Genomic DNA, 22,988 nt, shown 5'->3' with positions numbered 1-22,988 from the left:
TATGCTCAATCATGTCCAGCTCTTTGCAGCCTCGTGGACTGAAGCCTCCCAGGCTCCTCTGTCCATGAGATTTCCCAAGCAAGAATACTGGAGTGGGTTGCCATTTCCTCCTCTGAGGGATCTTCCCAACCCAGGAATCAAGCCTGTGTCCCGTGTCTCCTGCATTGGCAGGCAGATTCTTACCACTAGCACCACCTGTCAAGTATGAGCAGTATCTGAACTGCCTCATGTGATGCCCCTGGGTTTTATTTCCATGCAGCTTTTTTCATTTGGAAAATCAAATATGTTGAGCTGCTTGTAATTTCAGATACATATAAGAAACAGTCCTTACTTTGTAGTAACATGAACTAAACAAACTAACTTTAAACAGAAGCCACAATATAATATGCTAATGAAGTACCACATATTTTAAATCTACTTCTAAATACATTCCAAGCCCACCTCCATCTGCTGTTAGTAAACAGGAAAAAGAAACCAATTTTAATATAATCTGTGATCTGGAATAACAGAGCCAACTGCTATTACCTCTGTACTAATTAAGATATTTTATATTGACACTGGGCTTCCGAGGTGACGCAGTTGGTAAAGAATCTGCCTACCAAGGCAGGAGACACAAGAGATGCAGAAATTAAATAAAGAACGGTGGCCAAACTAATAATCCAGTTGATGTTATAACCTTTACTTCATCTCAAAATTAACACAGTAGAAAGAGAATCCAGAACCTATAGTCTATCTTTTCTTTTTTCAAACTGCACGTATCAACCCATTAGTGGGTTATGAAATCACCAGAGAAGATAATTTTTAAAAGTACTTTTTAATAACCAGAATGGACAGATTGGAATGGAAAGGAAAGCAAAACAAAATAACAGAATGGTAAACAGTACACTGCTTCTCGTATATATAAGTATTACTTCATGAAATTTCAGTTTTTTACATATGTATGTATACTGGGTGGCATTACAAAATCTATTTCTTACTTTGAACATAAGACATACTTTTGCTGTATTTTACTTAATATAAACAGTACTAAGCAGAAGAACAAACCACTGAAGTCTTCAGTATTTTAAGTTGTTTTATAGCTTACCTGTTTAAAACTAGAGTCCTCCTGTCTGTAACTACTTATTTTTGCCATTTCAAATGTTCCATAAGTCCATTTTGCAGATATTCAGAGAAGGAAAATCAGAATCTCTGAAGCTAATAGTTACAATTTATAATAGCTCTAACAATTCTGGTATCATGAGAATGATACAGCAGAATACAACCTCTTGGTAAAAATAAAGAAGTACAGCGTTTTTCTAAATTCCCTTAGCTTCCTTTTTATCAATAACTATCAAGCTTTCGTTTGAACTGGATTATCTAAATTTTTTCTTTTGTTAGACCTCACAGACAGGGTAAAGTTTAAAATAATCTGGTGTGAACTGGACAAATAAAGGGGGGAAATAATCCTGTATGTATTGTTATAGTACAGCTTAATTTACACTTGTCAGTAGTATGCTTGTGTTTTTCTATTTCAGTGAGTCCTGCTGATTTATGGTCACCTTGCCAGACACTTGTTTGCATATCTTCTATGCCTTTCATTAGCAGATTTATTTGTATGGCCAGGGTATAAAATCCCTTTTTCCTTACTGAACTTCATTTTACTTACAACTGTTAAATCATAATCTAAGTTCTAAAGTATAATTTACTATTATCTTTTTATTTTCCTTAGGTCGGGAAGATCCCCTGGTGCAGGGAATGATCACGCCAGTATTCTTGACTGGAGAACTCCATGGACAGAGAAACCTGGTGGGCTACAGTCCATGGGGTCACAAAGAGTCTGGCATAACTGAGTGACTAACACTTTTACTTAATTCATAGGAAAATACAATGAGCAAAGTATTCGAGTAACATCAAGTTTACAATAAAAACATTAAAGATCAATGACAATAGAAGCAAAATGTAGAAAGCTTTGGCCATGCGCCCTGAATCTTTCTCAGGATTATTTAGAGTAACTTCTACTGTTCGGCAGAAAGAAAAAGTATTAGTTGTACTAAAGCTTGTAAACCCATCCCATAAATTTAATTTATTATACGTGTTAATTTTCATAACGATTTCAGTAGCCATTTTAATGTGCTCTCATGAATCTGGTCTTGTTGACAAAGGCTGTAACTCATCCATGCGTTGACTTTTTTTACCTAAAGCACCACGAGTGTCACTTTAATGTAAATTATCTAATTTTCTTAAAGGCTTTTTCATTCTCTCAAAAAACTACAAGGAAATGAATTATGAGAGAAATTAATGTAATGTAGTCCATCTGTTATTGTTGGTTGACTGTTTGTACACTTGCTGTTAGCCAAAAGACTGAGCGAATTTAATTTTGCTTTTATATTCTTTTTCTTGTTTTCTTGCTACTTAAGCCATCAAATCTCTGAAGTAACCACTTAAAATCTAAGTATACAACAAAGATTATTACTTTCTATATTTCATAGAATTACTCTGAATAAGGAGAAGGAAATAGCAACCCACTCCAGTACTCTTTGCCTGGAAAATCCCATGGACAGAGGAGCCTGGCGGGCCATGATCCATGGGGTCACAGAGAGTCAGACACAACTGGAGTGACTAAGCACTCTGAATAATCTTCAGCAAATTACTAAAACTTTCTAAAGAAATAATTTTCCCCTCTAATTTTCTGTGAGAATTAAGCAAAGAAATGTAAAGCATTTAGTGATGGGCTAGAAGCACTCAATGGTATTATTATAAAATACTGCTTTCAAGGGACACATTCTTAAATACTTATTTTGGCAAAAAATTTTGGTAAGATTAAATTAATAAAAATTTATGGAGACAAGTTCTTTGCCACACACAATTGGAAGGACTTTACATTATTAATAAGTTAGTTGAATCCTGTCAACAATCTTATGAGACAGCTACCATTTTATACCAAGTTTTGAGATAGTGAAAGTGAGCCCAGACACCTGCTCAAAGCACACAACAGGAAAGTGTAGGAGTAAATTCTGTCCCTCGACAGTCTGACTCCACAGCCCTCACTTATAACCGCCTCAGTTTAACACCATTAGTAAAATCTTGGTGGATAACATCAAAGAAAAATGAGTTTCTCTAACTCCCTGTTTACTGAATCGATGAAGCACACATCTTTAAAATTAAGTTTCTAACCACAATTCAAAATTTTAATCATATTTTTTCATGAAAAGAATCAGGAGTTCATAAAATTTGAAGATTAGAAAAAGGAATAAAGAAAAAAAAATTGTTCAAACCTACTATCTTAACACAATCACTAGGAATTTTGGTGACGATCACCTAAAGTATTTACACAATTGTAAACTAACATTACATATATTTCCCCCCTAATTTTTCACTTTGCATTTTACATAGGAAATATTCCCTATTATACAGTTTTCTGAAATACTTTCATAATATGCAATTCGATACTACGTGGGCTTCCCTGGTGGCCCTAGTGGTAAAGAGCCCACGTGCCAAGGCAGCAGGCCATGGGTAAGAACCGCGGGTTCCACCCCTGGGTCAGGACGATCCCCTGAAGAAGGGCGGGGGAATCCATTCCAGTATTCTTGCCTGGAGAATCCCATGGACAGAGCAGCCTGGGGGGCTACAGTCCATACGGGTGCAAAGAGTTGCACACAACTGAAGTGACTTAGAAATGTTCCCCATTACATAGTTTCTAGAAATATCTGCATAATATATAATTCAATACTATGTAACCTAAAGGCACTGGTATAGCTTATTCAGCCATAGTCAAACGGACATTTGGGTTTTCTGGCAGTATTTTTACTACTTAAAAACACTGTGACGCATGCTTATAAATAAAACTTCTTCCCACAAGTAAGACTATGTCCTTACACTGGGAATTCCATGAGCGACTCCACCCCACGTATAAACATTGCTTAAGATCCCAATAAACCCCGTTCTAAAAGGACTACTACAACAATACACTGTCAGAAGCCACAAAGATAAAACCTTAAAATCACGGAGTATTATTTTTGAGTGATATTCCCAATCTGATAAGTTACAATCATATTTTAATGTGCATCCTTTGATACTCATGAAGTTGAATAATTTTCCATATATTTATTTACTAACTGAGCTTTATCTTTTACATCCTTTGCCAGGCACCAATCATTTTTTCTTATTTGGGATAAATATTTGCCTTAAGTCCTTTAATAATAAAATTTGGAATAAATATTACAGACTTCTCCAATAAATTAGAGAAATACAGGATACAATTTACAATTTTTTAAAAACTGACTCAAGACAATCACTTACTAGACCAAGTACTAAGATTCAATCTTTATTTGACATACATTTTTCTGTTAAAATTTTTTTTCAAGTAAATGAGGTTTTAATCAACCCTTTAAAATACTTAAGATCTGAAGTATTTTTAATATACAACCTAATAGTATTAGAACACCCAGGGCTAATCTCCTTTAGGATAGACTGGTTGGATCTCCTTGCAGTCCAAGGGACTCTCAAGAGTCTTCTCAAACACCACAGTTCAAAAGCATCAATTCTTCGGCACTCAGCTTTCTTCACAGTCCAACTCTCACATCCATACATGACCATAGGAAAAACCATAGCCTTCACTAGACAGACCTTTGTCGGCAAAGTGATGTCTCTGCTTTTGAATATGCTATCTAGGTTGGTCATAACTTTCCTTCCAAGGGGTAAGCGTCTTTTAATTTCATGGCTCCAATCACCATCTGCAGCGATTTTGGAGCCCCCCAAAATAAAGTCTGACACTGTTTCCACTGTTTCCCCATCTATTTCCCATGAAGTGATGGGACCAGATGCCATGATCTTCGTTTTCTGAATGTTGAGCTTTACGTCAACTTTTTCACTCTCCTCTATCACTTTCATCAAGAGGCTTTTAGTTCCTCTTCACTTTCTGCCATAAGGGTAGTGTTATCTGCATATCTGAGGTTATTGATATTTCTCCCGGCGATCTTGATTCCAGCTTGTGCTTCCTTCAGCCCAGCGTTTCTCAGGATGTACTCTGCATATAAGTTAAATAAGCAGGGTGACAATATACAGCCTTGACACACTCCTTTCCGTATTTGGAACCAGTCTGTTGTTCCATGTCCAGTTCTAACTGTTGCTTCCTGACCTGCATATAGGTTTCTCAAAGGAGATCAGTCCTGGGTGTTCTTTCAAAGGAATGATGCTAAAACTGAAACTCCAGTACTTTGGCCACCTCATGCGAAGAATTGACTCATTGGAAAAGACTCTGATGTTGGGAGGGATTCGGGGCAGGAGGAAAAGGGGACACCAGAGGATGAGATGGCTGGATGGCATCACCGACTCAATGGACATGAGTTTGAGTGAACTCCGGGAGTTGGTGATGGACAGGGAAGCCTGGCATGCTGCTGTTCATGGGGTTGCAAAGAGTTGGACACGACAGAGCGACTGAACTGAACTGAATAAGTACAAAATACGGTGATTTCCAGTATCTCTAAAATCTGCAATAATTACAAAGCTAGACTTAGAATTCGGTGAGGTAAAATAAGGATTATGATAATTTCAATGCGGAGAACTGAATGCCCCATTAAGGAATGATGCATGACTGAAAGAAAGAAAACTCACTGAACTACTCTGTTTTGAACCTTGATTTAAGTTAAGATTAACTTAACCTTATCATTTAACTTAACCTTAGGTTCATAGTTAAGGATTACGATCGTCTTGAGAGTTGTTACCGTTGTTGTTTAGTCACTAAATTGTGTCCATCTCTTTGGCAACCCCACAGACTGTGGCCCACCAGACTCCTCTGTCCATGGGATTTTCCAGGCAAGATTACTGAAATGGGTTGCCATTTACTTCTCCAGGGGATCTTCCTGACCCAGGGATTGAATTCACATCTCCTGCATTGGCAGGCGGATTCTATACTATGGAGCCAAACAATTATTAATTAACAACCCAAACTCAAAAACACAACAATACTTAAGGTGAAATTATTTATTAAGAAAAAATATATATATCACTAAATTTACTGTTCATTGCTTCTAAACACATATTTATTTAATAAAGTACTTACTTTCACTATCTTCTTTAATATCTATGGTAGCAAATGGCAAATCTACCAGAAAATCCATGGTGTTGGCTTCAAATTCTTCTGACATTTTTTCTTTGCTTGATACACTTTCACATTCATTGGAATTCAGCCCTATAACATCACAAAAAGAAAACTGTATTATTTTTATTTACTTTTTAATTCATATCCTAAGCTAAAGCAATTCAACTAACAACTCAATATAAATTAACATCTTTTAAGAAATGGTAAAATTGGTATTCAAACATACTGTAAGCTACTTATTTAGTTATACCATATTCTACATTTCTATAAATCTATTTTTATGTTAAACAGCTTTAATAATTTCGTGAAGCACAGTACTCAACTCAGGGTTAAAGTTGAGTTAATCAACAAACCTCAAGATCCTTTGTAAGACACATTTTCTTAACTCCAAAACTACATTTTTCACATAACTTCTGAACACAAGCTAACAAGATTCTGGCAATCTCTTCCATGTTTATTTGTTAACAACATCAATTCTGTGTTCTCATCTGTATAAACTCTGACTTTTATTTTTCCTTCAGAAAAGATTTAAAAATTTTTTTCATTCCATTATTATATTAACATGGGAAATTCAAACATTAAAATTCACACATTAAAAATACATAGCTCTAAATATGCTTTTCTAGAAATTCAACAGTTAAAAGCAAAAAAGATCTTATAGTTTCCCTGACAGCTCTTCCAAAGACATGTACTAATACTAGAGTGACATTTCACACTTGGTCCTTGTTTTTTTGTTTTCTTATAATGGGTAGAACAATTATATGCCTCAGGAGGAGGTTAAGGGAAAGAGGGTGTCTGTTTAAACTGATAAAGTCAATTGCTAAATTTATCAGCTGGTGGTCTCCCCATACCATTATCCTCCATGCTTTTAGACACAAATGGTGTTTGAACCAGAACTGAACAAAATCCTGGGATACTTACATAATTTTTATTCTATATATTGACTAATGATTAATTTACCATTGAAGATATTAAAGAAGTCACTTATTTCATTCTGTTATAATCCTCTATTTTCATATATCAGACCTTTAAAAACACATTCCATTAAGAATATGGCTTAGAATACTCAAGATAATAAATATTCATGATAAGTTATAGTTAACATAAGCCAAAAACACTAAATTTTTATTGTAATTTTAGTAATCTTTAATATTATTTACAGACCCACTCTACACACAGACACACACACACACCTATTTTGTAGATAAAAGCAAAAAAAGACAGCTAAAACCTTTTTATTGCTGATTTTTTATACTAACTAGTCATGTTCAACACCAAAATCAAAAAAATTAATAGTATGCTTAATAATGCGATTTATTTATATTACAGTTCAAACCTTATTAAGCTTGAGTGCCTGGCATGCAGGTGTTCAACAAGTGTTAGTTTACCATAATCTATTCACAGCTATTGAAATATGTGAGAACAAGTAAATGTTTCCTTTCTATTTTTACACTTGTGTTGAAAAATACACAGCTTACATTTAAACAAAAGTTTTAATAAATCTATACATATCTATATTTGGGGCAAATGTACCTACATAGAAAAGATCATCACTGATCACTTAGCTTACACAACACTATAAATAAAATGTTTAAAAGATTTTTAAATTTTTTAAAAAATAAATAAAATTCTTGAATGCAATGGTATGTCAAAATCAACAAGAGTCTACAACTTGAAACACAAAATTTTTTCTATTAAATTACCAAATAGCTGAAAACCTTCAACATTCAGAAAACAAAGATCATGGCATCCGGTCCCATCACTTCATGGGAAATAGATGGGGAAACAGTGGAAACAGTGTCAGACTTTATTTTTGGGGGGGCTCCAAAATCACTGCAGATGGTGACTGCAGCCATGAAATTAAAAGACGCTTACTCCTTGGAAGAATAGTTATGACCAACCTAGATAGCATATTCAAAAGCAGAGACATTACTTTGCCGACTAAGGTCCGTCTAGTCAAGGCTATGGTTTTTCCAGTAGTCAAGTATGGATGTGAGAGTTGGACTGTGAAGAAGGCTGAGCGCTGAAGAATTGATGCTTTTGAACTGTGGTGTTGGAGAAGACTCTTGAGAGTCCCTTGGACTGCAAGGAGATTCAACCAGTCCATTCTGAAGGAGATCAACCCTGGGATTTCTTTGGAAAGAATGATGCTAAAGCTGAAACTCCAGTACTTTGGCTATCTCATGCGAAGAGTTGACTCATTGGAAAAGACTCTGATGCTGGGAGGGATTGGGGGCAGGAGGAGAAGGGGACGACAGAGGATGAGATGGCTGGAGAGCATCACTGAACCACTGGAGATGAATCTGAGTGAACTCTGGGAGTTGGTGATGGACAGGGAGGCCTGGCATGCTGCGATTCATGGGATTGCAAAGAGACGGACATGACTGAGCGACTGAAATGAACTGAACTGAGATATGAATTATTAACAGGCTTTCCTGGTGGTTCAGACTTGGTAAAGAATCTGCCCATATTATGGGAGACCTGGGTTCCATCCCTAGGTTGAGAAGATTCCCTAGAGAAGGAAATGGCAACCCACTCCAGTACTCTTCCCTGGAAAATCCCATACACAGAGGAGTCTGGTGGCCTACAGTTCATGGTGTCGCATGAATTATTAACTCAAAAAGAAGAGAATACCACTTCCAAGTAGCTCTTGGAACTCCAGGTTCTACGTCATCCTATAGAACAATGTTTCTCAACAGGGCTCAAATCTGAAATACTTCCAGTTCTCTAAGCTCCAGTGTTTCAGCAAAGGCTGGCAGACATGAATTAAACACATCCACATCCAGCCCCATCACTTCATGGCAAATAGAAGGGGGAAAATGGAAACAGTGACAGACTTTATTTTCTTGGGCTCCAAAATCACTGCGGAAGGTGACTGCAGCCATGAAATTAGAAGACGATTGCTCCTTGGAAGGAAAGCTATGACAAACCTAGAGAGATAACACTTCGCCAACAAAAGACACTATAGTCAAAGTTATTATTTTTCCAGTAATCACGTACATATGTGAGAGCTGTTAAGAAGGCTGAGTGCCAAAGAATTGCTGCTTTTGAACTGTGGTGCTGGAGAAGACTTTTAAGAGTCCCTTGGACAGGAAGGAGATCCAACCAGTCCATGCTAAAGGAAATCAACCATGAATATTCATTGGAAGGACTGATGCTGAAGCTGAAGCTCTAATACTTTGACACCTGATGTGAACAGCCAACTCACTGAAAAAGACCCTGATGCTGAGAAAGACTGAAGGGAGGAAGAGAAGGGGGCGACAGAGGATGAGATGTTCGGATGGCATCACTGACTCAATGAACATGAGTCTGAGCAAACTCCAGGAGATAGTTGAAAGACAGGGAAGCCTGGCGTGCTGCAGTCCATGGGGTCACAAATAGTCAGACACACCCAAGCAAGCCACTGAACAACAATCATAATGATATTTTCTTTTACAGAAGTACATATTTTTGTTTTGGAAAAATTGCCTTAAAATAACCAACCTTTGGACTTCCCTGGTGGTACAGTTTGGGGTAAGAATCTGCCTGCCAATGTAAGGGGCATGAGTTTGATTCCTGGTCCAGGAAGATTCCACACGCCTCAGGGCAACTAAACTCAACTCATGTGCCACAAGCAACGATGCCCAAGCACCAGGACCATTGAGCTGGAGCTCTAGAACCTGCTAGCAGCAACTACCAAGCCTGTATTCTCTAGGACCTGTGAGCCACAACTACTGAGCCTGTGCGCCGTTAACTACTGAAGCCCAGGTGCCCACAGCCTGTGCTAAACAAAAAGAGAAGCTACTGCAAAGAGAAGCATGTGTACCGCAACGAAGAGGAGCCCCGGCTCTCTGCAGCTAGAGAAAGTCTGTGTGCAACAAGAGATCCAGCTTAGCCAGAAATAAATAAATAAAATAATAACCAACCTTGAAATAAAGGACTTAAACTATAAATTGATCACTGTATTTAAAATTTGGTTTAACTATTGTTAAAATTCTTTTGTACAAATCCAAGTAAGAGTAATGTTGCTAAGTGAATTAAAACCGTAAAGATTAGGTGAGGGGGACTTCCCTGCAGTTCAGTGGCTAAGACTCTGAGATGCCAATGTAGGGGTAAGGGTTCGACCCCTAGTATGGGAGCTAGGATCCCACAAGCTGAATGGCGTGGTCAAAAACAAAAGAGGTAAGACTGGTTAACCACTACTAGCAGTAACAACAATATCTAACATTTGAGCAAGTGTCTATGCCAGGCATTGCTGAAAGCACTTTACAGAAGATGGTTAACTCCCTTAGTTTAATATTACCCTGATAACAGGGTAATATTAAACTCTTTTCACAGACTAGCCAATTAAGCAACTTGCCTCAGGTTACAGGTCTTGAGGCTAGACTTTGAATCCAGTTACTCAACCACCAAAACCTGCCAGCAACAGCACTGCTGGAAAGTTCACATTAACAGTTTATATTATAATATACACATTTTATATAATATAATACACCCAGATATCTGCCTGGTATCTGTTCTGGTTAAGAAGAGCATTTTCATTTTAAAGAGCAGATATAAGAATGCATATGCACTTGTACTATGTGTACAATTATAGACAAAAAGGCTGACATAGTTGTATTCAATACATTTCCTGCTATTCAAATGTTTCAAATAGTCATTAGTTTTATAAGAAAACAATTAATGCATATGTTTAAAATACATTATAAAATTGTACATGAAGTATACACTAATATTCAAATATATGTGTACTTCCACAAATGACTTCATCAAAGACAGACCGATAGAAGAAAAAAAGAATAGTCTGCCCTTCCTCACACAAATTGTAAGTTTCCTATCTGGATAACAAAGCACAACTTTATTAAGCAAAATTCTCTTCTACTCACTCTACTAGGTAGGTATATTCCCCAAGAAGCTATTTCCAATATGCCTGGGAAACCCCATGGACAGAAGGAGCCTGTTGGACTATACAGTTTATGGGGTCACAAAACAGTCAACAGGGCTTAGCAACTAAACAATAGATATATAGTTGGTATAGTTCCCAAGAATCAGTGGAAAGGGTCAGTTCCATCATCCATGCCAGCTCTGGCCTAGCTACTAAAAATAGAAACATCTTACAACTGGAGAAATGTTGACAGCTGTCAACAAGTCACCTGACCTCCATGCTTTGGTTTCCACATCATGAAAAAGGAACAAAATTACAACCCAAATTACTAGCCAGAAATGGACAAAGTAAGCTAATAATATGTGAAACGCAATGTAAAAAGGCATTAAACTCCACAAACATCTTAAAAGCATGCCATCAGCATCCTCAATTCCAAGGCCACACAGTGAAGGAACTGGGGTGGGAAACCCTTCTCTTTGACACTGACAAGTTTCCGTTTATAACTGCATCTCAAAAATTCCCACCCTCAGCATTGACCTCCCAAGGTCTTCATCATTTCATTCCCTCAACAATTGTAAACATATTTACACTAGTGAACGGTTATTACATAACATTTTAAGATTTTCATGCTTTTTATATCTATGTGGTGGCTCAGACGCTAAAGCGTCTGCCTACAATGTGGGAGACCCGGGTTCAAATCCTGGGTAGGGAAGATCTCTTGGAAAAGGAAATGGCAACCCACTCCAGTATTCTTGCCTGGAGAATCCCATGGACAGAGGAGCCTGGTAGGCTACAGTCCATGGAGTCGCAGAGTCGGACACGACTGAGCGACTTCACTTTCACTTTCATTTTCATGCGTTTATATTTCAAAAATCTCACATGAAAAAAACTTGAAAGTCTCTCAGTTGTGTCCTGCTCTTTGTGACCCCGTGGACTGTAGCCCACCAGGCTCCTCCGTCCGTGGGATTCTCCAGGCAAGAATACTGGAGTGGGTTGACATTTCCTTCACAGAAGAGCACCTTTTCTCTAATTGGCTTGTTGATGCCTTTCACCAAAAGTCCAACCCCTAACTCGCTCTACCCACCAACTTCAGTTCACAGCAAATGCTGACATAAACTGGAAACTCATTCTGAGCCCTACTGCAGATCTGGCGCCAGTTTAGAGAGGTCACTTCCACACCGATAATAAAATTCTACGAGGAAAACCTAAGTGCGGCGGTTCAAGCCTTTGTGATAAAGTATAAAAACGGAGCTTTTTCTAGATTTTGCTGATCACACAAACACCGTCGGAGGGTACGTGTCGGCATGAAGTTTCTAAAAGGTTAGAAGATCATCGGGAAAGAAAAGTGAAACTTAGAAAGGGTTCACACTCCCGGCCTCCCGTCGCACCAACAGTGCGTGCACGAACAAAAACACTCGCTGACAAGCAGCACTGATCATGCCCGGTTGTATCGGGTTCTCTGCTGCTACACCGAATTCCCCGCAGGGCGGGAAGAGGAGCCCCAGGGCAGGGCGGGCGTGGGATCGCGCTCCAAGCGCTGGGGGCGCAGGCGGGGCGGAGAGGCCGGGCCCTCCCCGCGGCCAAGCCGAGCCCACGCCCCCAAACTCCAGTCGCCCCACACCGCCCGCCCGAGCTCACCAGCTCCGGGGAGCTCCATGCAGGCAGCGGTGGCGGGCGACGGGCCTCTGCAGGCGACGACGGCCGGGCGCTGCGACTCCGGGCTAAGCACGACGCGGGGGCGGAGGCGGGGCGGAGGACTGGCGGGCGGCGCGCGGGGGCGGGGCGGGGGGCGGTGGTAGCGGCTGGCGCCCGGGGCTCGGGCCGAGGCGATCAGGCCTGCGGAGGCGCCGAGCCCCCAGAGCCGCAGTCTTCGAAGTAACTGCATGCCCAGGCAGAGCGCCCAGAACGAGTGGAAAGGGCCGAGCCGAAGCGCCCGCAGTACCCGGATTCCGGCGAGCGACGCAGGCCAATTGCCGGGAGGGCGGGGGGCTCCTCTCTGAGCGGCGACGCTCCGCCCCCGGCCCCGCCTCCGCCCTCGACCCCGCCTCTGCTCCCGGGAGGGGCCCTCTGCTGTCTTTGGCAGGGCTTGATTATCTCCCCTGGGCTGCCTTTCCCATCCCAGGCTTCAAGGGGTGAGATTGGTCGCTGACTGAAAGCATTCCCTGATTGGAGTCTCCTGAGGATCCATGTTTTTAGTTTTGCAAAGAGCTTTCAAAACATAGAATTCTGATTACAGAACATTTGAAGAGCGAGACATATACAGGAACGACACCTTGTCTGTCTGTATAATTAAATAATTTGCTTTACAGGAAAAAAAAAGCCAAATTGTGGCAATCTCAAAGTTTTAACAGTAGTTTCATGTTTATAAATTAAATGGAAAGCAGCTACTTGTGTTTGCAGATTGAAGCAATAATATGAGTAAAATGGAAGGAAAGTACTTGTTAGTTTTTTTTTTAAGACTTTCAGCTTTAGATCAGAATTTTACCGGAGTTTTCTTTTAAGTGCAAAGAAACCTTGCAGTAAGAAAATCAGGTATGTCTCCCAACAAATTAATATAGCCTATTTTACGAGAGACAACACTTATCTTGAATACACCCTGAAAGGGAAATGAAGCAAGGACCTCAGTCATAATAGTTGACATTAAAACCATACACAAAAAGTCATAAACCTCATTATCCTGGTTGCAAAATAATTCTAGCAAATTGGATATTTGGTTTCCATGCCCATAGTACTTATGAACTGATTCCGCTAAAGTCTGTTCTGTTCTGAGGGTGTGCATGTGAATAAGACAAGTCTTTTTCTCAAGGAGTTCGTCATCTAATAGCTGAGAATTAAACATGCTGCTGCTGCTGCAAAGTCACTTCAGTCGTGTCCGACTCTGTGCAACCCCACAGACAGCCGCCCACCAGGCTCCCCCGTCCCTGGGATTCTCCAGGCAAGAACATTGGAGTGGGTTGCCATTTCCTTCTCCAATGTGTGAAAGTGAAAAGTGAAAGTGAAGTCGTTCAGTTGTGTGTCGCTCACTCTTTGTGACCCCATGGACTGCAGCCTACCAGGCTCCTCCAACCATGGGATTTTCGAGGCAAGAGTACTGGAGTGGGGTGCCACTGCCTTCTCCAGAATTAAACAGGAGTAATTGCAATAAGCAACAAACTAAAAGCAGCAAAAAAAAAAAAAAAAAAAAAAAACAAATCCACAGTTAACAGCTGAATGGGCTTAAAATATGCCACTTTGGCATTAAGATTATTTTTGGAGGCAACCAAGAAACATACTGAAGAACTGTCTTCCCTTCCCTTTCTGCCTAATACCAGAGCATCGATTTTACTTTGTGAAACTGTTGTGGTCCACTGGAGAAGGGAATGGCAAACTACTTCAGTATTCTTGCCTTGAGAACCCCATGAACAGTATGAAAAGGCAAAATGATAGGATACCAAAGAGGAACTCCCCAGGTCATTAGATGCCCAATATGCTACTGGAGATCAGTGCAGAAATAACTCCAGAAAGAATGAAGGGATGGAGCCAAAGCAAAAACAATACCCAGCTGTGGATGTGACTGGTGATAGAAGTAAGATCCAATGCTGAAAAGAGCAATATTGCATAGGAACCTGGAATGTCAGGTCCATGAATCAAGGCAAATTGGAAGTGGTCAAACAAGAGATGGCAAGGGTGAACGTTGACATTCTAGGAATCAGTGAACTAAAATGGACTGGAATGGGTGAATTTACCTCAGATGACCATTATATCTACTACTGCAGGCAGGAATCCCTCAGAAGAAATGGAGTAGCTATCATGGTCAACAAAAGAGTCCGAAATGCAGTACTTGGATGCAATCTCAAAAACGACAGAATGATCTCTGTTCGTCTCCAAGGCAAACCATTCAATATCACAGTTATCCAAGTCTATGCCCCAACCAGTAACGCTGAAGAAACTGAAGTGGAACGGTTTTATGAAGACCTACAAGACCTTTTAGAACTAACACCCAAAAAAGATGTCCTTTTCATTATAGGGGACTGGAATGCAAAAGTAGGAAGTCAAGAAACACCTGGAGTAACAGCCAAATTTGGCCTTGGAATGCAGAATGAAGCAGAGCAAAGACTAACAGAGTTTTGCCAAGAAAATGCACTGGTCATAGCAAACACCCTCTTCCAACAACACAAGAGAAGACTCTACATATGGACATCACCAGATGGTCAACACCGAAATCAGATTGATTATATTCTTTGCAGCCAAAGATGGAGAAGCTCTATGCAGTCAACAAAAACAAGACCAGGAGCTGACTGTGGCTCAGATCAAGAACTCCTTATTACCAAATTCAGACTCAAATTGAAGAAAGTAGGGAAAACCGCTAGACCATTCAGGTATGACCTAAATCAAATCCCTTATGATTATACAGTGGAAGTGAGAAATAGATTTAAGGGCCTAGATCTGATAGATAAGAGTGCCTGATGAACTATGGAATGAGGTTTGTGACATTGTACAGGAGACAGGGATCAAGACCATCCTCATGGAAAAGAAATGCAAAAAAGCAAAATGGCTGTTTTATGAGGCCTTACAAATAGCTGTGAAAAGAAGAGAGCTGAAAAGCCAAGGAGAAAAGGAAAGATATAGGCATCTGAATGCAGAGTTCCAAAGAATAGCAAGAAGAGATAAGAAAGCCTTCCTCAGCGATCAATGCAAAGAAATAGAGGAAAAGAACAGAATGGGAAAGACTAGAGATCTCTTCAGGAAAATTAGAGATACCAAGGGAACATTTCATGCAAAGATGGGCTCGATAAAGGACAGAAATGGTCTGGACCTAACAGAAGCAGAAGATATTAAGAAGAGGTGGTAAGAATACACAGAAGAGCTATACAAAAAAGATCTTCACGACCCAGATAATCATGATGATGTGATCACTAATCTAGAGCCAGACATCTTGGAATGTGAAATCAAGTGGGCCTTAGAAAGCATCATTACTAACAAAGCTAGTGGAGGTGATGGAATTCCAGTGGAGCTGTTTCAAATCCTGAAAGATGATGCTGTGAAAGTGCTGCACTCAATATGCCAGCAAATTTGGAAAACTCAGCAGTGGCCACAGGACTGGAAAAGGTCAGTTTTCATTCCATTCCCAAAGAAAGGCAATGCCAAAGAATGCTCGAACTACCACACAATTGCAGTCATTTCACATGCTAGTAAAGTAATGCTCAAAATTCTCCAAGCCAGGCTCCAGCAATACGTGAACCGTGAACTCCCTGATGTTCAAGCTGCTTCTGGAAAAGGCAGAGGAACCAGAGATCAAAGTGCCAACATCCACTGGATCATGGAAAAAGCAAGAGAGTTCCAGAAAAACATCTGTTTCTGCTTTACTGACTATGCCAAAGCCTTTGACTGTGTATCACAAGAAACTGTGGAAAATTCTGAAAGAGATGGGAATACCAGACCACCTGACCTGCCTCTTGAGAAATCTGTATGCAGGTCAGGAAGCAACAGTTAGAACTGGACATGGAACAACAGACTGGTTCCAAATCGGAAAAGGAGTACGTCAAGGCTGTATATTGTCACCCTGCTTATTTAACTTCTATGCAGAGCACATCATGAGAAACGCTGGACTAGAAGAAACACAAGCTGGAATCAAGATTGCCGGGAGAAATATCAATAACCTCAGATATGCAGATAACACCACCCTTATGGCAGAAAGTGAAGAAGAGCTAAAAAGCCTCTTGATGAAAGTGATAGAGGAGAGTGAAAAAGTTGGCTTAAAGTTCAACATTCAGAAAACGAAGATCATGGCATCTGGTCCCATCACTTCATGGGAAATAGATGGGAAAACAGTGTCAGACTTTATTATTTTGGGCTCCAAAATCACTGTAGATGGTGATTGCAGCCATGAAATTAAAAGACGCTTACTCCTTGGAAGAAAAGTTATGACCAACCTAGATAGCATATTCACAAGCAGAGACATTACTTTGCCGACTAAGATCAGTCTAGTGAAGGCTATGGGTTTTGCTATGGTCACGTATGGATGTGAGAGTTGAACTGTGAAGAAGGCTGAGCACCGAAGAATTGATGCTTTTGAACTGTGGTGTTGGAGAAGACTCTTGAGAGTCCCTTGGACTGCAAGGAGATCCAACCATTCCATTCTGAAGGAGATCAACCCTGGGATTTCTTTGAAGGGTATGATGCTAAAGCTGAAGCTCCAGTACTTTGGCCACCTCATGAGAAGAGTTGACTCATTGGAAAAGACTCTGACGCTGGGAGGGATTGGGGGCAGGAGGAGAAGGGACAACCGAGGATGAGATGGCTGGATGACATCACGGACTCGATGGACGGGAGTCTGAGTGAACTCCGGGAGTTGGTGATGGACAGGAAGGCCAGGCGTGCTGCGATTCATGGGGTCGCAAAGAGTCGGACACGACTGAGTGACTGAACTGAACTGAACTGAACTGACATAAATTTCCACTTGTAGAGGCAGTCCTAAGCACTGGATTGCTAGGCAATTCCCCTTGAAGGCACAGACTGTTTTAGTGTTTGATTTCCTAAGGGCATAGAGGTTATTCAATGAATAGTTGTTGAATGATGAATAAAAGTTTTTTAGCCATCAGACCTGTGCTCCTATTTGTTTAAAAAAAAAAAAAAGGCAACACACCCAAATGAATTTCAAAAAAACAGACAGTATCATGGGTAATCTTAATGTCATAAAGCTTTTAGCCTTAAGGCTAAAAATCAGTTGCTATTAACATTAATATCTAAATCTGGATAGTTGAATTAATATATTTGCTCAAGCCAGAACTTCAGCCATTAGTGAAATCCCTCCAGAATACATCTAGTGTTCTACACTGTGCCTAACATCACTAGTGAATCTTCCAGGCTGCCGCCCATGTCCAGGCCTCATCTCAGTGATCCAGTCTTCTTTCCAGAAGTCCTCTGTCCTCACCAGAGATCAGCTGATTGGTAGTTCACTTGGTCATGGTGGATCCTCTCTGTCCTCAAGGTGACAATCTCTTGCAAATGAACAGACCAATTCATCTTCCATGTGCTCTGCTGCGTAGTAGATAGGGCACAGTGACTGATATCAGGAGGATGATTTGGACCTCTGAGAGTTACAGAGTTCATTGAGATAGCATGTTCCTTTTGTTAAAACAACAAGCCCAGAATGGAGTTGCTTATATTAAGCCCCATATTACCAGAGATTTAGAGTTTCTGCTCTCCCAGAAATGGAATATTAAACCAGTCAATGAGGAACTGTCTGATCAGCACTAGGTAGGTCATCTGCCTGATAAATCCCTGCTGTCCCCTACAGGAAAGTAACCTTGCAATTTGTGATTGTTGTTTAGTCATTAAGTTGTGTCCAGCTCTTTTGTGACACCATGGACTATATCTCGCCAGGCTCCTCGGTCCATGGGATTTCCCAGGTAAGAATACTGGAGTGGGTTGCCATTTCCTTCTCCAGGGAATCAAACTCACATCTCCTCCACTGGCAGGCAGATTCTTTATCACTGAGCCCTCAGGGAAGCCCAACCTTGCAATAACCAACTCAGTTTTTTGTGTAGTATAACTTTCTCATTCACATTCCTTCTACCTGTAAAAACCTTTCATTTTGTACCATTCCTTGGTGCTCCTTTCTAACTGCTAGGTTAGTTGTTGCTAGATTTGAATCAATTTTTGCTCAAAAAAATCAAAATTTGTAATATGCCTTAGTTTATCTTAGTTTATCTTAGTTTATCTTTAAACAGTTCTTTTTCTCCCCCAGATAACAGTGTACACTGTCAAGATAACTAGATTGGAAGAGTTCCAGTTCAAGCTGCCACACTTTTCCTGCACCTGCACCCACCTCTGACCTCTGACCTTCAAGACTGGCTGTTAAATTGGCATATTTGTTCTGCACGTCTTCTTCCGTGTGGTGAGTTCTCTCTTTATTTCCCTCATTCTCTTTTGTGATGCTGAAACAGGACAGAAGAGGGTAGGCACAACCTTTAAAAGAATGGCATAGCCCAAGGACATATAAACTGATTAAAACCAAATAGGTCCAAGATGGTGGACAAGTTGACTTCCACTAGACCTTGGGCCACCGTTCTCCTTGCTTGGCCCTTCAATAATCCTTTCCCTGCTCTTAACTCTGATGTTTTGGTTTGTCTGGCCTCACTCTGCATCAGGCACATGAACTTGCATTTGATAACAGGAGAATGAAGTCACGCAGTTCTATAGAAAAGTGCAAGTGAAATCACTCAGTCATGTCCAACTCTTTGTAACTCTATGGACTGTAGCCCACCAGCCTCCTGCGTCCATGCGATTTTTCCAGGCAAGAATACTGAAGTGGGTTGCCATTTCCTTCTCCAGGGAATCTTCCTGACCCAGGGATGGAACCCAGGTCTCCCACATTGCAGGCAGATTCTTTACCACCTGCACCACCCAATAGAAAGTCAACTGAGACTTTTGGTGACCCACAGTGACTCCGGATGACATTTCATTTTGTTGGAAGAGGGACATATGGTTAATAAAACTTGTATGCTTTTCAACTAATGTTTGTGAGTGTAGAATTTAAGAAATTACTGTTTAGTACATTAAAAAATAATAAAGTGGCAGGGATGGGAGATAGGAGGGAAGTTCAAGAGAGAGGGTATATATGTAAACCTATGGCTGATACATGTTGATGTATGCCAGAAACTAACACAATATTGTAAAGCAATTATCCTTCAGTTTAAAATAAATAATTTTTTTAAAATAATAATAACGGGGCAAAGGGAGGCCATGTTTATTACATTAAAAAAAAAAAAAAGAAGAAGAAATCACTACCCCTGTTTCATAAGGGCTTCCTAGGTGGTGCTAGGGGTAAAGAACAAGCCCACAAATGCAGGAGACATAAGAGACGGGGGTTCGATCCTTAGGTTGTGAAGATCCTCTGGAGAAGGAAATGGCAACCCTCTCCAGGATTTTTGCTTAGAGAATCCCATGGACAAAAGAGCCTGGCAGATTACAGTCCAAGGATCGCAAAGAGTCAGACATGACTGAAGTGACTTAACATCTCTATTTCATAATAGTTTTATTTCAGTAGCCAAATACAGTTAAAGGATTGGATAATATTAAGTATCAGGATGAACATTTTAAATTATTTTAAATATTTCTGACTTCAAATTTCTAATTTATGTAAATAAATTGTATTGCTTTATGCAATTTTTCAATTCATGGAATAACTAAAATTATCTATAATATATCAACCAGAAGTCTATCTTTCTAGATACATATATGCATACACACACCACTATAGTATATATTTATAAAAATAGAATTATATTGTATATTGCTTTGTAGCTTGCTTTGTTTCTTGCAACATATTATGACAAATATTTCATGTCATTAAATTCTGTATTTTCAATGACTGCATATTGAATCTTTATATAAATGTACCCAATGTATTTGATCAATTGCCTATTGATTATCATTGTTCAGCTTCATTTAAACACATCTCAGTTTTTTTATTGCTAAAAGTAGCTCTATGATAAAACTTTATTCTATAAATCTTTGTATCTATATATATATTTTTTATTATTTCCTTAAAATAAATTTCCAGAAAGAGACTTGATAGGTGCTGCTGCTGCTGCTGCTAAGTCGCTTCAGTCGTGTCCGACTCTGTGCAACCCCAGAGACGGTAGCCCATTAGGCTCCCCCATCCCTGGGATTCTCCAGGCAAGAACACTGGAGTGGGTTGCCATTTCCTTCTCCAGTGCATGAAAGTGAAAAGTGAAAGTGAAGTCGCTCAGTCGTGTCCGACTCTGTGCAGCCCCATGGGCTGCAGCCTACCAGGCTCCTTCGCCCATGGGATTTTCCAGGCAAGAGTACTGGAGTGAGTTGCCATTGCCTTCTCCGGACTTGATAGGTAAAATATTATAAATCATTGTAAGGTTTTTGAAATATATATTGCCAAATTATCCACCAATTTTCATGCTTACAAGCAGTTTATGAAATTCTAATTATTTCCTCATTTTTCATTTGAAAGGTAGGCTTGTTATTTTAACTTGAATTTTTTTCATTGTAAATGAATTTGGATATTGTTTTATGTATTTAATAACCATTTGCTGTCTTTTATTAAAAAGAGTTTTGCTTATTTTTCTTCCAGGTTGTTTATCTTTTTTGACTATATCATAAAAACCTGGGTATTTATTGGTGATTTTTTTTTTTTTTTTTGGGCCATACTGTGTGGCTTTCATGATCCTAATTCCCTGACCAGGGATTGAACCTCGGCCCCAGCAGTGAAACTGCCAAGTCCTAACCACTGGACCATCAGGGAATTCCCTATTAAAGATTCTTTTAATGATTTTAAAGCCTTTGTCATATATATTGAAAACATTTTCTCCAATTTTTTATTTGCATTTTAATTTGTGTGCAGTGGTTTTTAGCATGGAGAATTTGAAAGTTTGCATATAGTCTTATGTATTAATTTTCCTTAGTGATTATATTTCTCTGCTGTAACAATTAAAATATTTTCCTTTCTCGGGACTGTTTATGGAGACTTCTCCATCTTTATTTCTTTATGAATCTGGAACATATGTTATTAATTCCATAAGTACTTTTTTCCCTCCAAAGTCTCCAGCTGCTCCATTGTCATTTCTTTTTTTATATTTATTTGCTTTGTGGTTGTGCCAGGTCTTAGCTGCAGCATGCATGATCTTTAGTTGCAGCATGAGAACTCTTAGTTGCAGAATGTAGGATCTAGTTCACTGACCAACGATAGAACCTGGGCCCCCTGCATTGGGAGCACAGAGTTTTAGGCACTGGGGTACCAGGGAAGCCACTCCATTGCTATTTTTTGACCAAAAATCCACAGTCAAGCACTTCCAGGTCCTTTCCCCACACAAAACATCCTTTTTTTGTCACATCTTGTCAGGTCATACTTTCAGTCAATTAATCTCACAGCTAAATTGTGCTAATGTATTAATAATTCTCTATGAATTATTTTGTGAAAATACTATATACACCACAGCTACTTTAGTGTCATTTAACTGCTTAATTTCTATTTAACAATTATCATTATCTAAATTGTATTATTCAGCTACTCACTTTTCATCTGTCTTTCCTACTAGAATGCAAATTCCATGAGAGTAAGGATTTTGTAGTGCTCACTCAAGAGTCTAGCACACAGACATATCCAAATACATACTCACTGAATGAGTTATTTATTTGGTGAATTGACTAAAGATTGAACTTGATCCTAAGGAGATAAATAACGGGAGTCAAGGGTGGAGATTTAGGAGGTCTGACAGCCTTTGCCTGCTGTTTTGCCCACTCATAAGATTAGCAATGCCTGTGGACATTTATTTCAATCATCATAAAGTTACTACATTTTTGGATATTAAGTCTGCATTCACATGGCTAATTCATCTCCAAAGCATGATTTCTGAAACACAGGAATACAGTAAGTAATTAGTAATTTCAAGTACCAATGATTGGCACTCTGCTTCTTCCCAACCAAAAAAAAAAAAAAAGAAAAGAAAATAAGCAAATCCCATTAAAACTATTGTCACAAGTTGTATATAATCTGGGCAACCAATAATATGCCACAAATCTGTTGACCAAAATAATTATATACTGTCTCAAGCTTCAAATTTGTGCAGAAATAGAATTTATTTATTAAAGTAAATACTTGTTTAGTAACAGAATGCCAACTGAAGAAGGACACCTTTGTGAAAGATGAATGTTTTTCCGAAATTGTGTCATACAGGAAATTATCCTGATGCAAAGTGGCCTTCAAGTCTTCTACTAGGCAAGCTAGCACAGAGGTCATGGAACAGAAACATTTCCAAACCAAATTAAAATGCTCATGTCACAGAGTTTATCTAATCAATTTAAAACTACAGTAAGGAAAAAGGGGAAAGAAAAGGAGTACCTTAATAGACTTAGAGTTGGATGTGACTTGGGTGATGGGCTGCCCTACCTGCGTCTTAGAGAGTGCAATATTCATGCACGCTGTCTCTCTCTGCTGCTCCATCAGCTTTCTCTCCTTATGGTGTGGTTTCTCTTCTTATGAGAACCAGAATTGAGGATCAAGCAATCTCTAGCATATTCCTTAAG

At 39.5% G+C, this 22,988-nt stretch overlaps 1 protein-coding gene and 1 long non-coding RNA gene across 7 annotated transcripts in view; one reads left to right on the top strand and one right to left on the bottom strand.

Moving 5' to 3' along the window:
• The window catches only part of AKAP7 (A-kinase anchoring protein 7), a 124,327-nt gene extending 111,412 nt beyond the window's left edge, over nucleotides 1-12,915 (bottom strand). For all 6 annotated transcript variants that reach the window (XR_009601638.1, XM_060419652.1, XM_060419651.1 and 3 more), the window contains exons 1-2: nucleotides 12,582-12,915; nucleotides 6,041-6,169 (exon numbers count right to left, since the gene is read on the bottom strand). Coding sequence is in view for 5 of the 6 variants with exons in the window: in XM_060419652.1 (XP_060275635.1) it covers nucleotides 6,041-6,169; nucleotides 12,582-12,828 (376 nt within the window). In the remaining variant the exon portion in view is untranslated. The remainder of the gene's footprint in view (nucleotides 1-6,040; nucleotides 6,170-12,581) is intronic.
• On the top strand, nucleotides 12,903-19,647 carry LOC121820180 (uncharacterized). Its single transcript, XR_009601639.1, has 2 exons — nucleotides 12,903-18,822; nucleotides 19,260-19,647. It is a non-coding gene; the product is annotated as an uncharacterized LOC121820180 (long non-coding RNA).
• The last annotated feature ends 3,341 nt before the right edge of the window (nucleotides 19,648-22,988 follow it).

This window comes from Ovis aries, chromosome 8, assembly GCF_016772045.2.
Source record: "Ovis aries strain OAR_USU_Benz2616 breed Rambouillet chromosome 8, ARS-UI_Ramb_v3.0, whole genome shotgun sequence".
Lineage (NCBI taxonomy): Eukaryota > Metazoa > Chordata > Mammalia > Artiodactyla > Bovidae > Ovis > Ovis aries.
Note: the sequence above shows the minus strand (reverse complement) of the source record. Positions and strands in the feature narration are given on the sequence as shown.